At 44.9% G+C, this 17,746-nt stretch overlaps 1 protein-coding gene across 3 annotated transcripts in view; it reads right to left on the bottom strand.

Annotated features, from left to right (window-relative positions):
- Fam222b (family with sequence similarity 222 member B) overlaps window positions 1–17,746 on the bottom strand; it is a 61,542-nt gene that overhangs the window by 4,598 nt on the left and 39,198 nt on the right. For all 3 annotated transcript variants that reach the window (XM_021213022.2, XM_021213024.2, XM_021213023.2), the window contains exon 2: window positions 9,059–9,180. In XM_021213022.2, coding sequence (XP_021068681.1) covers window positions 9,059–9,140 — 82 coding nt within the window. In that variant the 5' untranslated portion in view covers window positions 9,141–9,180. The remainder of the gene's footprint in view (window positions 1–9,058; window positions 9,181–17,746) is intronic.

Raw genomic sequence — 17,746 nt, 5'->3', positions numbered from 1 at the left:
TCCGGGTGCCTCCCATCAGGGGACTCCAGCGGATGCTGGGTTTCCAATCCAAAGGGAAATTTTTCCATAACAAGACCTCTTTAAGGATGCCAGGCTCCCTCCTACAAGGGAGCTCTGCTGTTTTCTTCTCTCAGAGAAGGGGTCTACCCTGAACACACACAAAAAGAACTTAATAAACACTTGCTGAATGAGTAAGTATACACACTGTCCAAAGCAGAGGAAAAATGGCTTGGCACAGAGCCTGGGCTCAGCTGGCTGACTCCCTCCCTGCTTCCTCCCTTGGCAGAAAGAAGCCAGGAAAGACCAAGGGCTAGTCTGTTGAGTGCCCAGCTGGTAGCTTTGGTTGGCTTTGACCCAATGGAGCCTCCATTCAGAGTCATGTCACTGGGCATCAATGGAGCAGAAGCAGACTCAAGGGAGCATAGTAGAAGAACTGGGGGTGGGGGGGTGGGGGGTGCTGCTGTTCTTTGAAGCAGGAAAAGACAAAGTTCAAGTCTAGGAGAAACAAGTATGAGGTCCCATGCTCAAAAAGGCAGGCCAGAGCTGGGGATGTACCAGGCTCCGGCTACGTTTTCATCTTATCAGCCTAAAACACTGTCCAATTTATCTTGACATCAAGTAGCTCTGGACGACACAACTTTAAAAGTCACCCACATCATTTATTTGGCTCTCATTAATGTTAGCAGCAGCAGGGAAAGAGGCAGGGCTCTACGACATCACTGACAGTGAGTGGCCTGTAGAAGTCTCTCTCTTCATACAGACCTTTCCTGAGGCAAACCCAGGATTCCTGGTTTCACCATGGAAGAGAATTTCAGAACAAGTGAGTATCCTGAAAAATCTATTTTTAAAAAAAAAAATTGATTTATTTATTATATGTGAGTACACTGTAGCTGTCTTCAGACATTCCAGAAGAGGGTGTCAGATCTCATTACAGATGGTTGTGAGCTACCATGTAGTTGTTGGGATTTGAACTCAGGACCTTTGGAAGAGCAGTCAGTGCTCTTAACTACAGACCCATCTCTCCAGCCCTCAAGGCATATTTACAACAGGCATAGACACACACCATCCTCAGTCACATTATTTAGAGTGTTTAATTCATTACAACGTTTAAAGGCTGAAAATTTTTGTTTTATGTCTAAATGTAAAAATTATTTTAATATCATTTTGGCCAGTAGTGGTGCATGCTTTTAATCTTATCACTCAGGGAGCAGAGGCAGGTGGATCACTTCGAGTTCAAGGCCAGCCTGGTCTACAGAAAAGGTGCCAGCTAGGACTACATAGGGATTGGTCTTAAAAAAAAAAAAAAATAAATAAATAAATAAAAATAAGAATGTGTTTTCTGCTACCATGTCTGTAAGTGCCTCTGGAGGCCAGAAGAGGGCGCTGAATTCCCTGGAACTGGAGTATGGACTACTGTGAGCCACCAGTGTGTTGGAAATTGAACCCAGGTCCTCTGGAACAGCAGCCACTGCTCTTCACTGCTGATCCTTCTCCCTAGCTCCACTAATATAATACATAAGCTAGGGGTTTTGTTTTGTTTTTTAAGAATTTCATTTTATAAATGAAGATATAGCTGGCATGGTGGCACACACCTTTAATCCCAGCACTCGGGAGACAGAGGCAGGCGGATTTCTGAGTTCGAGGCCAGCCTGGTCTACAAAGTGAGTTCCAGGACAGCCAGGGCTATACAGAGAAACCCTGTCTCGGAAAATAAATAAATAAATAAATAAATAAAATGAAGATATAAAGTCGATTTCTGANTACTTTTTACATCTGGGAGAGTGAAAACCCTGTGTTTAGGAAAATGTATGTTGCCTTACTAGTGGAGTCAGGAAAAACAGAACAGGTTCCTGGGTAAACAGCCTCCTTCCCATTCTATTTCTATGCACATTTTCTACCATTCTATTCTACCTCATCAAAACTTACAGAGCAGGTGGAGTTCTAGGCCGGCATGGTCTATAGAGAGTTCCAGGACTAAATACAGACCCTGTCTTAAAAAACAAAACAAACAAAAATCCCAACAACTAACAGACTTTTCTCCCTTTTGTTTTAATTACCGATTATTGTTTATCTTGCATGTATAACTGTATGTGAATGGTATGGAAGGATGTCAGAGCACAATTCTGCAACTGCTTCTCTCCTACCACCTCTATGTGGGGTCTGGGAGTTGAACCCAGTATCTAAGCTTGCATAGCAAGCACCTTACCTACTTAGCCAGGTCACCAGTGCCCCACCCCCATTATGCCTTTGGAATCAAGACCACATTGGATAGCAGGGCTGTCCTTGAAATGGCAGAGACCCTCCTGACATGGCCAGCTCAGTGTCAGAATCCCAGGTGAAAGCCACTGTGCTCAACTTCAACCAGACCCAACTCTCGTCAAGCCCACACTCACTGTGTTTCTTGCTCATGTATTTCTCTCTTCTGGTCTCTCAACGTTCATATTTTTTTTTTTAAAAGATTTATTTATTTATTATATGTAAGTACACTGTAGCTGACTTCAGACACTCCAGAAGAGGGCATCAGATCTTGTTACAGATGGTTGTGAGCCACCATATGGTTGCTGGGATTTGAACTCAGGACCTTTGGAAGAATAGTCCGTGCTCTTACCCACTGAGCCATCTCACCAGCCCTCAACGTTCATATTTACATCTAATTTAAAGCCTTCATGGGTCCAGGGCTACGCTTGATTAGTAAGGTTCTGATTTGGATCCCCCAAAATGCATTAACCGGGCATGAGCTTGTATACCTATGATCCCAGAACTTGAAAGATAGAACAAGAAGAATCAGAAATTCAGGTCACTCTCAACTTCAAAGAGCGCTAAAGGCTAGCCTGGGATATGTGACACTATTTTTTTTTCTTCTTCTGAGACAGGGTTTCCCTGTGTGGCCCAATCTCAATCTGTAGACCAGGTTGGCCTCAAACGCAGTTCCACCTACCCTTGAGTGCTTGGAATAAAGGCATGTTCCATCGCCACCTGGCTATGACACTAAATGAATGGATCAAATAGAACCTGTGTGCGTGCGTGCATGCATGCTTATGCATGTGTGTATGTACATGTGCATCTTCAAGAGTGCATGTGTTCGTGTGTGTCTGTGTGTTTCACGTGTGCTTACCTGTGGAGGCCAAATGACACCAGCTACCTTCAACAATCACTCCTCTATTTTATTCTATCTCATGCTTAAAAAAAAAAAAAAAATCAGTACTTTGAGAATTCTGTATAACTATTTTGACCAAATTCATGCCTTCCCCTACAGATCTAATCCTTACTACCATAACTGAGAGAGGGTCTGGAGCTTGCTAACTCCAAAAGACTAGCCAGCTAGTAAGCCTCAGAGATCTTTGTAAGCACAGCGGGGCTTGGCTTTCCTTGGGTACTGGGGAGCCAAATCCAGGTCTTCCTGGTGGCAAAGGAGCTATTTTCTCAGTTATTAAAATCCACCTTATCTTATTACCTCTAACACTGCTGCATACTAACTAGTCCTACCTTATTACCTCTAACACTGCCACATACTAACTAGTCCTACCTTATTACCTCTAACACTGCCACATACTAACTAGTCCTACCTTATTAACCGCTAACTAACACTGCCGCATACTAACTAGTTAGTCCTACCTTATTAGCTGCTAACTAACTCAGGAGGCAGAAGCAAGAGATTCCCTGAGTCCAAGGCCAGCCTGGTCTCCACAGAGAAACAATGCAGACCAGGCTGGTCTTGAACATTTGACTTTTGCCATGGCTTAGATTTCAGAAGCATGCTACTGTGTCCAGCTTCCTATTTGATTTTTGGAGACAGGATCTCACTATGGAGTTCTGCATAGGTTTATTCATCATCTTCTGGTTTTAGCAACAAGTATTAGGATTTAGGTGTGTGCCACCATGCCCGGCTATTTGTTAGTGTATTCTTATGGCAACTTTCCCAACACACAGGGGCATTGGCACCTTACTTGCCTAACAAATTCCTCTAGCCACAGACAATAGATCTTTCAGTTTTGTCTGAAAAAGAAAAACTTATTTAAATAGCTAATATGGGTTTAATATGAACACAGGCCAGTGTAGGGAACTGAGAATCGGTGGCTAGAGAAAAGGTTTGTATCTAGAGTCGAACTCTGGCTCCATCATTTAACAAGTGAAGACTCAGTGTGATTCCTCACTTGTCAACAGAAATGAAACCTGCTTTAATGTTATAAAATTACTAGTATTACGAGGCTCAAACAGGAAAAATGTGGTATGAACATGAATCACAGCTGTTTATAGTTATTTCAGGAAAAGCAGGTTTGGCAGAGTCTGCCCAGTCAGAACAAAGAAGATGATCATAGAAGCAGCAAATGTTAGACCCCTGACCATAAGCCAGAGCGTAAGCAGCAAATGTTAGACCTGACCGTAAGCCGGAGCGCAAGCTGGGTGGGACAGAGAGCACTGCTGTCTACTCAGGGAACCAGGGGTGGGTGGGGTTCCTAAATCCAGCTTCCCCCAGAGGTCTCACTGGTTATCCTTTTGTTTTGAGATGTGATGGAAACTTGGAATCTACAGGGAGAAGGTCTGGGGGTCTGACCAATGAACTCTGGCCCAGCAATGGATAGTCATGTGACATATACAAGCCTTGTGTGTAGAACAAGGAATGGGAGATGTGACTCACACTGTACTCTGCGTTCTAGCAGCTGAGGTAGGAGCATTATAAGAGTGACACCCTGAAAATTAAAGCAAAAAAATAAATAAAGGCAAGAGTCTCTCATGTAGAATTACTGAAGAGTGACAGTGAGACCCAGCAGGTAAAGCTCTTCCTGTGTGGGCAAGCCTGAAAACCTAACTGAGATCCTGGGAACTCAGAGAGCACACGCACACACCCACAGGCTACAGAGGCACCAGCCTGTAGTCACCTCACGCAGGAGGCTGGGGAAGAAGGGTCACTGGAACCCAGGAGTTTAAGACCATCTTGGGCAACATAATTATGCTCAAATTCAACAAACTAAACCAAACAAATATAGTGCATATAAAGATGTAATATAGTACCTAACCCATAGTGAGCATTAGTGATTGAGTAGTTACTGAATTTATCTAGTCTCTCCATCAATTTACAATCGCCATACCTTTCCATAGGCATGGCACCAGAGAAACAAATAAAAAGTAATTGCTAGCCAGGTGTGGTGGTGCACGCCTTTTTTTTTTTTTTTTTTTTTAAAGATTTATTTATTTATTATATTTAAGTACACTGTAGCTGTCTCAGACACTCCAGAAGAGGGCGTCAGATCTTGTTACAGATGGTTATGAGCCACCATGTGGTTGCTGGGATTTGAACTCTGGACCTTCTGAAGAGCAGTCGGGTGCTCTTACCTACTGAGCCATCTCACCAGCCCGGTGGTGCACGCCTTAAATCCCAGCACTCGGGAGGCAGAGGTAGGCAGATTTCTGAGTTTGAGGCCAGCCTGGTCTACAAAGTGAGTTCCAGGACAGCCAGGGCTATACAGAGAAACCCTGCCTCAAAAAAACAACAACAACAAAAAAAACCAAACAAACAAAAAGTAAATGCTGTATTTATTCCAGACTCTCCAAAGGCTCTGAATGCAGGAAGTAAAAACTGTCAACTAAAAGATGCTATGTTAGGAAAGATAGCTCAGCTGTTCTTCCAGAGGACCCAGGTTTGATTCCCAGAACCTACATGGTAGCTCACAACCATGTCACTCAGTTCCAGGGGAGCCAATGCCCTCTTCTGGTCTCTGTGGGCATCAGGCACAGAAGTGCTACACAGACATGCAGGCAAACACCAGCACTCAGCAAATGAAGAGGAAAGAGAGTATGCCAGCTGGGTATGGTGATGGCCACTCATAATCCAACTTTCAGAGCTAGCTGAATTGAGAGGTCAGGGACAGTCTGGGACACAAAACCCCACAGAGCCAACCAACACAACAAAAAGAACCTGTGATTGTTTCAGTCAACACTCAGTGACTGTTTTGATAAGCCACTACTTTACCTGTGATGCTGAGCTAGGAAAGTGAGCATGGATCTGGGGTTAAGAAAGAAAAAAATTCAAAATCACATTTTCTGGTAAAAAGATAGGCCAGGAGAAAATCAAATTTATAAGCAGAGTTCTTAAATAGCTGGAGATTCTCAAAGCAAGGGACCCCATGGCAGATTCTAAGAGGACATCCACCTAAGCAAGCATGTCCCCTGCAGCTACAGAGCCAACACAAGACAAGATGTCCAGGGTTTGTTTGGTTTTGAGATAGAGTCTTGGATTGTAGCTCAGGATGTCTTAAACTAGAAATTCTCCTGCGCTGGCCTGTCAAGCAGTAGGGTTACAGGTATGCACCCCCTTGCTGGGCAGCTCATCCCTTGGTATTGGATAGTATGCCTCCAAGTGTGTTCTCAGAAGCCAGGACTAGGCACAGCCAAGCACAGTGAGATGATTACAGAACTTACGTTACTGCCCACTCACCGCTCTGACAAACAGGGCTGGGGTGTAGCTGTGTATCTGACTGCTTTTAGAGCATTCGTGAAGCCTTAGGCTGAACTTCCCTCACAAAGAGATAGGGGAATGGGGCTGAGAAAAAGCAGCTTTGAGAAAGCCAGTCCAGCAGAGCCTGCGTACAGAGTCAGACAATGATAAGGAACGTGTCACCTTCAGTAGACAAATTCCTAACTAGTGAAGGTGAGTTTTCTCCTCCTACAAGTGAAGTTAAATGGTTGTTTGTTGTTGTTGAGTTTTTAAACAATACTTTTATGTGTGGGGGCATTTTGGCTTGCATATATGTCTGTGCGCCATTTTGGACCGAGTGCCAGAGGAGGGCACAATCTTGTGAAGCTGAGTTACAGTTGCGAGCTGCCACATCAGTGCTGAGAATCAAACCTGGATCCTCGGAGAGAACAGTTAATGTTCTTAACCACTGCGTCCTCTCTTCAGCCCCGCAGATTGTAGTTTGGATCTGTAAACCAGGCTGGCCTCGAACTCAGAAATCCACCTGCCTCTGCCTCCAGAGTGCTGGGATTAAAGGCGTGCGCCACCACGCCCGGCGTCCATTGTTTTTTGATATAAGGTTTCATATACCCAAAGCTGACCATGAACTTCTAGTCTTCTCGCTTCTATCTCTCAAGTGCAGAGATTACAGGTCTGTGTCTGCTTTATTCAGTGCTGGAATCAAATCCAGGGCTTTGTGCAAGCTAAGCACACACTCAATCAAACTGAGCTATACCCTCAGCTCCAATTCTTTTTTTTTACCTTTTTGTTGTTGTTGTTTTTCAAGACATGATTTCTCAGTGTAACCAGCCTTGGCTGTCCTGGATTTGCTTGTAAGCCAGGCTGGCCTCAAACTCAAACAGAGATCTGCCTGCCCCTGCTTTCTGAGTGCTAGGATTAAAGGCATGTGCCACCACTGAGTCAGTCAGACAGACAGGCAGGCAGACAGACAGACAGACAGCTGGGGTTTCATTCTGTGGTCTTCCCCAGTCAGGAACTTGCTATGTAGACCAGACTGGCCTCAAACTCAGATATTTGCCTACCTCTCCCTCCCCAAAACCTGAGATTTAAGTTGTGTGCTACCATGTCTGGCTCTATTTTTACTTATTTATTTTTATTTTTGTCTTTCCCTGTGTAGCCTTGGCTGTCCTGGAACTCAGAGATCTGCCTGTTTCTATGTCCAGAGTACTGGGACCAAAGATGTGAGTCACCAACACACAGCTTCTATTTTTATTTTTATTTTTATATAGGATCTAAGAGCTAAGCTGCTTAGGATGGCCTTGAACTTGTGATCTTTCTGCCTCAGCCTTCCAAGTAGCTGGTTTTACAGGCCTATACCACTACACCCTATAAGACTAGACTATTTTTAACTGTTGACAGTATCACAGCAAACTATTCATGAGCTGCTTGCTAAGTGTAGCTGTAGTGTGCTTTTGTACAAAATCCTACTGACACAAAACTACGATAGTCAGTTCCCATGTTATCTATGGCTGCCTTTGATCAACAATGGAAGAGCTGAGTAGATGCAACAGATTGTTGGCTACAAAGGTAGAAATAAGCCGGGCGTGGTGGTGCACGCCTTTAATCCCAGCACTTGGGAGGCAGAGGCAGGCGGATTTCTGAGTTCGAGGCCAGCCTGGACTACAAAGTGAGTTCCAGGACAGCCAAGGCTATACGGAGAAACCCTGTCTCGAAAAACAAAACAAAACAAAAAAAGCTAGAAATAATGGCACTTACAGAAAAAGTTTGCTAACGGCTGCCATGAAGGTCTCGGGTAAAGGGCAGAGCAGAACTGCTGAAGGAAAGTCTACCGCCCCACCCACCATCCTACCCATTGCCTCTTTTTGCTCTAAAAGGTTTATTCCAAATTCAGGGCTGCTGTTACATTTAGACACTATACCTGTAAGAGTGAGTTAGGGTTAAAGAGTTATTTTTCTTGCATTTTATGTACTGCAGGGACAGAAATAGGGGTCTGAGAAAAGTAGGAACTATAATGCTCCAATTTAATGCAAAAATCAGTACAGAAACCTGCCAGTTCTTAGAGGCTCTTCAGGGGTCAAGTACACAGGTGGACAAATCCTCCTGGAGAAGCCGAGCAAGCGGGTTCCTGAGCCCTGAGGGCAAAAGCTGCCTCACTTCTGAGAGTGAAAGTCACAGTGGCTCATAGGGCAGACAGCAACACCCAGGACTGTCTGTTTCCATGGCTGAGTGTATTCAGAGATCAAAAAATCACCAACAGTGTAAATAGCTATTTCAGGGACACAAAAGTTAGCTGGACAATGAGTTTCATTCAGCTCCTCACAGGGTTCAAAGAGAAACCCTTCTCTGAAGGGTCCTGTGGCATATCCGCTAAAGCACTTGCCAGTAACAGGTCAGTTCACACACGCCGGGGAAGTACAGCATTTGAGAGCTCTCTCATCACCAAAGTAGCTCACACTGACAGATAGGGCCTTTGTAGCTGCCGCCCTGCATTTCAGCTCATGAATACCTTGGAAATACCAAGATTCATGGTCCATGCCCCACAGATGTGATGTGGGCAGCCCTCATATAGGACAGAGCAGAGCACAGGATCACACACCCTTCCCTGGAATCCCGACTACTTACATTTCTGAAGTCCAGTGTTCATCTGCGTGTGAGAAAGAAGCTGAAAGGACAGGTCACCCGGCCCTGGCAGACAGGCGAGCATGGCAGACCAGCATCAGCACAACATGAAGCAGTGGCTCACACTGTAATGAACAATGGGACAAAACAAGGTCAGAGAGTACAGGGCAGCTCTTTCAAGGAAGGGACAGGGGCTTTGAATATGAGCAGCAGAGGGCCAAGTGTGGTAGGTGAGCAGGTTAATTAAGAATTTCTGTCTGAGCAGCAATTCTCTCGACTATTAATACAGCAAAAATGATACTGCAGCCAGTACAGGTGTGGGTGGGAGAAATAAAGCCCCGCACACAGGGGACCTGAGAGCTTAGCTCAGTCTGCAGTCCTTACTGGAGGTCAGGCAGGCAGGCAGCGCTGCTAGAAGTACAGCACAGGGCTTGCAGACACCTATGCCCAAACTCTGACCTCACATTTTGTGTTTGTTTTTTATTTTATGCAACGGAACCCACACTGAGTCCCAAACTGGTGATCCTTCTGCCTCAACTTCCTGAGTGCAGAGATTACAGACACGCCATCTGTATAAACCAGCCTGGGACACACAATTAATAACTACCACACAACGTCCTGCCACCCCGACCATCTTCAAGACAGGGTTTCTCTGTGTAGCTCTGGCTGTCCTGGAACTCACTCTGCAGACCAGGCTAGTCTCCAGCTCAGATCTACCCACCTCTGAGTGCTGGGATTGAAGGCCTGCACCATCATGCTTAGCAGCAAATCCTACTTGTGGACTCTGAATACTTCTTTCCTACTATCTATTATACCATTAACCTTACTGTTTCTAGTGGGCAAACACTGCTGCTGGAGTGAGGCAAGAAGCGACAGGCTGCCTGCCACCAGCACTCTTCCCTCTGAGGTACTTATCAACAGCATGCATACATAGCCCAATAGTCCTGCCAAGTCTTCCGTGTGCACCAGGAATACATTGTTCTCAAATAAGTAGACCATGATAAAAATGCATGCACTTCCCTCCCAATATTACAGAACCTATTAGTCAGGGTAGTATACACTGCAGCTTCAGTTCACAAGGGGGAGCAGGGCCAGCTCAAATACCAATGGAGACCACAGACCTCAGCATCCCAGGAGAGAAGATCGAGCGGGTGCTGATAAGTATCTGACAGCTCAGGACCACCTGAAAGAGGCTCCTTAAACTGTGTCTAGGGCAGCAGCTACAGAAAGAACTGAGACCCAATGGTTCAATGAGCCCCAGAGTCCCAGGACCTCTGGAGGAGGTTCAAAAGAACAAAGACTACCAGCTGTAGCGCCTTGGGAAATCTGTCTCTTACTGGAGTCAAAGGACTAAGATATTGTTTACACCCTTCCCCTTATGAATGCTGGGCTCTTTTCCTTATGACCCTAATTCCAAGCAAAAGGAAAGGCTGAGTCCTGGGCCATCGTGCCAGTGACGAGCCCCATGAGAGCTAAAGGAAAGCAGCTTCCGTGTTCCCCTCAGTTTTCTGGAGATGGAGTCTTGCAATGTAGCTCTGACTGGTCTGGAACTCCCTATGAAGACCAGGCTGGCCTCAAACTTGTGGTAATTAATTCTCTCTTGCCTCTAGCTCCTGGGTGCTATGATTCCCTGGTTGGCCTCAAACTCAGAGATCCGCCTGACTCAGCCACCTTAGTGCTGGGATTGATGGTGTGGTCACCACACACCTCATCTCACATTCTTGATGGAAAGGAAGTATTGGCAAAAAAATTAGTTTTGAGTGAACATTTTGTGCCCCCCCCCCCCAAGTCCCATAAAGTCCAGCCTTTAGCATTTCTCACCAGTTCTTGAGTTTCCACAGCCTATTCTCAACCCCCACTTCTAACAAGAATTCTTCCCTAGTCCCTACTCAGGGTGCATTTACCAAAAACCGTGGTAGGGAAAACAGCTAGGCAAGTTAATAGCAACTTGAGACTATCTCTGCTGTAGATTTCAAATGGTACCTGATGACATCCTTTGCTTTTGGGTTTGTAGAAATTAGGGGTCTGTTAAGAATACCTTCCAAATGTCCCACAATATGCTGGACTTTCTTTAGTCCCTCTCATAAACATTTTATCGCAAAGCTTTATTGACTTGTCTACCCGATATTCCCACAATGTTTTCCATAAAAGCATTGACTATGGATGTCTTTTGCTATGCGACCATTTCTACTATGGAACATGTCACACAGGATAATCGGAGTCCCTGTTCATGTTCACCCATGCTGAACTCAGAACAAATTATCTCTTATTCCCTTTAAAATAAGAGCTGTATTTTCTTTTAACAATGTTCACACTGGACTGATTTTGTTGAGATTGTAGCTATAAACCATGTTCATGCTGGTGCTAAACACATAAAGTTTAAAGAGATTTGGAAGTCCTCTGTGTGTGTGTGTGAGTGAGTCAGAGAGAGAGAGAGAGAGAGAGAGAGAGAGAGAGAGACAGAGACAGAGACAGAGACAGAGACAGAGGGAGGGAAGGAGGGAGGGGAGAATGAAGGACAGGTTGGTCCAGGCCAATCTGGAATTTTCAAGGGTCTCCTGTCCCAAGCTTCCTGCTGGGATGACAGGCTATGACCACCCCTCCCCTGAAAACCCACTTCTTAGGGACTCAGAACCTGTCACAACAGGTACTCAGGTTACACTATCTTTCACTGTCGCCCTTTGTTCAACTCTGAATAGTATATCACTGGCATCTCTGGCGAGAGTACCACTTTGTCTCGGATCACTGGTTTATACTTATCTTTATCCAGTACTATTAACCGATTACTTATCATTCAGGTACCACAGAAGTTCATTCTCTCTCTCTGAACAACGTGATCATTTTTGTTTTAGTTTGTTTTAAATGTATTTGCATGTGCCTACACCTGAGTTTATGTGCACCCCGTGCACAGAGGTGCCTGCAGAGACTGGATGAGGATATTATATTATACACAATATAAGCCTGAGGAGACCAGCCAGGGGTATTATATATTATATCCTCGTGGTCCTCTGGAGCTGGAGTTAAGGCTGTTGTGAAGTCCCATGTAGATGCTAGGGACTGAATTGGAGTTTTCTACAGGAGCAATACACGCTCTTAAGAATAGAGCCGCTTCTCTAGCACAACATTTAATCTTTTAATCTGGGGTGGACTTCCTAAAAAGATTTGTCTTCATCATCCTTCCCAACTACAGAGTCGGGGACAAGGTGAGTTACACAAAAGATGTCTAATAAACGTTACTGGCAAAAAAACAAAAAACAAAAAACAAAAAACAAAAGCCTGGGCAGTGGTGGTGCACGCCTTTGATTCAGTACTTACTTCGGGGGCAGAGGTAGGTGGATTTCTGAGTTTGAGGCCAGCCTGGTCTACAGAGTGAGTTCCAGGACAGCCAGTGCTACACAGAGAAACCCTGTCTCCAAAAAACAAAATAAAACAAAACAACCCAAAAAACCATTACTGGCTCATATTTCTAAATGATAGTAACACTTTAACCTCAGGCCTTAGGACGTTTGGGGGTGACACTCTCACAGTTTAATGACATATTTTAAAGGGGGCTGAGAGCTGGCTCAGAGGTTGAGAGCAGTGGCTGCTCTTACAGAGGACTGGGTTTGCTTGCCATCACTCACATGGCGGGTCACAACTACTTGTAACTCCAACTCCAGGGGAGCTGATGCCCTGTCTGACCTCCACAGCACTGCAAACATATGGTTCAGAGATATACATGCAGGTAAGCAAAAGTACCCAAGTACAGAAAAATAAGATTTATTTTATGTATGTGAGTACACTGTTGCTGTCTTCAGACAGACCCCAAAAGATGGCATCAGATCCCTTTACAGATAGTTGTGAGCCACCATGTGGTTGCTGGGAATTGAACTCATGACCTTTGGCCTTTGGAAGAACAGTCAGTGCTGTTAACCACTGAGCCATCTCTCCAGTCCTCCCCCCCACCCCTTTTTTTTTTTTGGTTTTTCGAGACAGGGTTTCTCTGTATAGCCCTGGCTGTCCTGGAACTCACTTTGTAGACCAGGCTGGCCTCGAACTCAGAAATCCGCCTGCCTCTGCCTCCCGAGTGCTGGGATTAAAGGCGTGTGCCACCACGCCCAGCTGTATCATTTCTTTCTTATTATTTTAATTATAAAATGAATGTCCCTAGAAAACACAAGTAAGCTACAGTTGCAGAGTTAACCCAGACTTTCCTTATGTCTGCTCCGTTTTATGTTACATAACAGGCTTGCATTCTGGAAACCCTGTCAGGAATGGTCACTGCCATTAGAGCTGACCTACATGAGCTGTCAGGCCGGGCAGGATTTGCCTGTAAGTATCTGAGTTTATGCCCAGAGCAGGACAATGAGAACAGAGACCAGGAGAAAGCTATTAAACAGAACAGCTATTAAGAACAGCTGGAGCCAATCCTCTCAAACTCTTCAAAAAACGTTAGAGAAAATGCTTCAAACGTACTGCACGAGGCCAGCATTGCTCTGACACTAGAATAAGTGTAGAACAAGGTTCCTAGTACCAAACGATGGCACACAAAGCTGCCAGATAACAGAAAGAATCATACCCTGGGGAAACTGAGGCTGGGTAGCTTGCCTGGCTCTTCAGTTTTATAATTAATGTTGGAAAGGTCATCTACAAGGCCTCAGGTTGGCAATGAAAACTTTACCCCTTAACTAACTACACTAGTAATTCTAACTCACTTGTAGAAATGATTTAAAAAAAAAAAAAAAAAAAAAGGTTTTAAAGTTTAGGATATTTAGACTTTTTTGTTTTTGAGACAGGGTCTCACTGTGTAGCACTAGTGGGCCTTGAACTCATGGAGATCTGCTTGTTTCTGCCTCCATGCACATTAAAGGTTTGTGACACTATATATGGCTCTTAAAGATTCATTTATTTTATGTATATGAGTACACTGTCACTGTCTTCAGACACACTGGAAGAGGACATCAGATCCCATTACAGATGGTTGTGAGTCCCATGGTTTCTGGGAACTGAACTCAGGACCTCTGGAAGAATAATCAGTGCTCTCAAGAGCTGAGCCATCTCTCCAGCCCATCCTATAGTCTTTAATTGGCCCTGTATTAAATAAAGACAAAGCAGGTCAGATGGCAGACACATTGTCTTTAAGTTGTGTGTGTGTGGTGTGCGGCACGTGCGTGTACGTGCACATACATTAAATACAGGTGCTCCAGAAGGCAGAGGCATCAGAACTCCCCGTCCTGGAGTTACAGGCAGTTGTGAGCTGCCTGACACTCGCTTAGGGAATGGTTCCCTGGAGGAGTCCATTGGGGCATCTCGTCAGACTGCATACAGTTTTCATGGAAGTTGGTATGGCACAGCCTATAATCCCAGCACTACAAAGTCAAGGCAGGAGAACTGTTTTGAGTTCAAGGCTAGTCTGGCTACATACCAAGACACTATCTTTTTTTTTTTTTTTTTTTTTTTTTTTGTTTTTCGAGACAGGGTTTCTCTGTATAGCTCTGGCTATCCTGGAACTCACTTTGTAGACCAGGCTGGCCTCGAACTCAGAAATCCTCCTGCCTCAGCCTCCCGAGTACTGAAAGACGTGCGCCACCACGTCCAGCCTGACATATCTTTTAAGAGGGAAAAAAAAAAGCTCCTCAATACAGCTGGTCTAGGTAACCTTACAGACTGCAGTCCTAACACAAAAAAAGGAGGTTTTACAAGTTTAGCAGCAGAGGGCCTGGCAAAGCGTGTGTTTGGAGAGCAGCTACATTGAGGTGCACATTTCTATCCCTTTCTCCTCACAATGTACAAAAAGCACACACCAGAAGTGGCCATTGATTCCATTACAGATGGTTGTGAGCCACCATGCGGTTGCTGGGAATTGAACTCAGGACCTCTGGAGCAGCCAGTGCTCTTAACCACTGAGCCATCTCTTCAACCCACCACAAAAGTACAAATGGCCAAAATTCCCTAGGATAACAACCCTCTTGCCCCAGTTACTTCCCCAAAAAGGACAGCTTCTAATCCAGTCTAGAACTTGACTTTCAAGTGTGAAGGATGACAGAAAAGTTAAGGTCACTGTGAAAGCTTGTTCTATTCTAAGGACACAAATCACAAGGTGTTACTCGGAAACAAGTCTAGATGCCAGTTTGACGTGTATAGCCACTTTCTGAACCTAAGCATCATCACAGACTTTGATGAAGTTCCAGCAAACAGGCATCCTCCTTACTGTGTCAAGTGTTTCACCAAGGGTACTGCTGGTTTATAAGAATCTCCAGAGGCATTTATAAACTTGAATTTTTGCTAGTTAGTAACACTGATTCTCAGTGCACATACAAAGGCTGTTTATCAAAACAAACAGAGAAGGACATATGCAATGGAATAGATGCTGAAGATTTATTTATGAATAAGAAGCAAAAGGAAGAATCTGTAGGAACACTGAGTGCATGCCAGAGAGCAAGGACACAGCTCCTACCAAAGAGACGGGAGGAGAAATGCAGCAATTACTATGTGAAGAAACAGTACAATCCTCTAGTATTCAAGACTACAAACTTTAGATAGTGACACACTCCTGAGGACCCAGGGCTTAGGAAGTGGAAGCAGGAAGATGAGGAATTCAAGGCCAGTTTCAGCTACATACTGAGTTAGAGGTCAATTACGTGAGACCTTGTCAAACACACAGGAAAGAATGGAGGGAAGGGGGAGGGGAGAGACAGAGGGGGAGGAAAGATTTGCTGGTTGTTTTTTTATCAACTTGACACGAACCTAGACATATCTGGAAAGAGATGAAATCTTAAGTGAGGAAATGTCTCCTTAAGACTGGCCTATAGGCAAGTCTATGGGACAACTGCTTGATTAATAATTGATGTGTGAGGGCGGGCTCAGCCCACGGTGAGCAGTGTCACCCCTAGGCAAGAAGTCCTGGACTGCACAAGAAAGCAGGCTGAGTAAGCCGCCCTGGCAAGTCGGTAAGCAACTCTTCTCTGTGGCCTTGTATCCGCTCCTGCCGCCAGGTTCCTGCCCTGACTGCCATCCATGAGAGTTGTAAGCTGAAATAAATCCTTTCTCTCCACATTGGTTCTGCTGATGGTGTTTTGTTTTTTAATCATAGCAACAGAAATCCTAACTCAGGCAGAGAGAAAGAATAAATGTAAACCAGGCGTGGAGACAGTGAGGCAGGAGGATTACTGAGACTTGTATTCCTCCCTCTTCCCAAAATAAAGAAAAACTGACAGGTAGGCATGGTAGCACACTCCTTTAAACCCCAGGACCTAGGCAGCAGAGGCTAGCCTGATCTACGGAGAGTTTCAGGGCAGGTGGGGAAAAAAGAAAAAAGAAGAAAAAGAAAGAAAAGGAAGAGAAAGGAAAGAAAGGAAGGAGCCAGTGACAGTGATCAAAGTAAGAATTGAATATACCTGGTTCCCTTAAGGGACAGAGGAGAGCACTGCACCCCCTGGTTGTGAGCTACTATGTGGGTGCTGGACATCAAACCCAAGCAGTACGGAAGAGCAGTGCTCTTAACCACTGAGCCATTTTTCTACCCCAGGTCATTTTATTTTTGCCAACAAAATCAAACTTATACTTAACATTTTGGTTATTTACACCATACAAATACTCACATATGGGCCTAGAAAAACAGCTTGCCCCATACCATGAGTCTAGATCCCCAGTCCCCACACAAAAGCAATGTGGGTGTGGTGGCCCATCTGTAATCCCAGAACTCAGGAAAAGATTCCCAGAACAAGCTGGCCACTAAATTAACTAACCCAGGATGTCCCAAGTGAGTGCCTTGAGGAAAGTGACAAAGACACATCAAACTGCACACTCTGCACATGCGTGTAATACACTTACACCCACAGGCAAGCAAACCCCCCCACACACACACACAGATATACATGCAAAAACACATTTACTATTTACTATTTTACTTGCAATATAAAAAGGTCTTTTATTGTTTTGTATTTTGAGACAGGGTCTTTCTATCATGTAGTCCTGGCTGTCCTGGAACTCATTATGTAGACCAAGCTGGCTTAGAACTCACAGAGATCCATCTGTCTTTGCCTTCTGAGTGCTAGGTCTAGAGGTATGGGCCACCACGCCTGACTATCATATCTCTTTTATTACACAATTTGGGCTGAGGATGTTGGTTATAGTACTTACCTAATACGCACAAGACCAGGTCAAGACCGACCAACGACTGACCAACCAACCAAAGCCACAGGGTTTTCCCTCAAACCTGAAATTCTCTTGCTGAGCTCAGCTTTCCAAGTAGTAGAATTATGAGCTTGCCCACTATGCTCACCTCGTGGTTTTATTTTATTACATTTATTTAGTGTGTGCATGTGTGTGTGTGTGCGCGCGCGCGCACGCGCGCGCACGCGCGCGCGTAGGTTAAAAGCCAACATGTGTAGATGGCAGAGGACAAGCATAGGAGCTCGCTCGAGTGCTCTCTCTCTCTTTTTTTTTGAGACAGGGTTTCTCTGTAGCCTTGGCTGTCCTGGAACTCACTCTGTAGACCAGGCAGCAGTGGTGCACACCTTTAGTCCCAACCCTAAAGAGAAAGAAAGCAGAGGCATAAGGATCTACGTGAGTTCAAGGCCAGCCTGGTCCACAAAGAAAGTTCTAGGACAGTCAGGGCTACACAGAGAAACTCTGTCTTGAAAAACCAAAACCGTCAGGCGTGGTGGCGCACCCCTTTAATCCCAGCACTCGGGAGGCAGAGGCAGGCGG

This window comes from Mus pahari, chromosome 14, assembly GCF_900095145.1.
Source record: "Mus pahari chromosome 14, PAHARI_EIJ_v1.1, whole genome shotgun sequence".
Lineage (NCBI taxonomy): Eukaryota > Metazoa > Chordata > Mammalia > Rodentia > Muridae > Mus > Mus pahari.
Note: the sequence above shows the minus strand (reverse complement) of the source record. Positions and strands in the feature narration are given on the sequence as shown.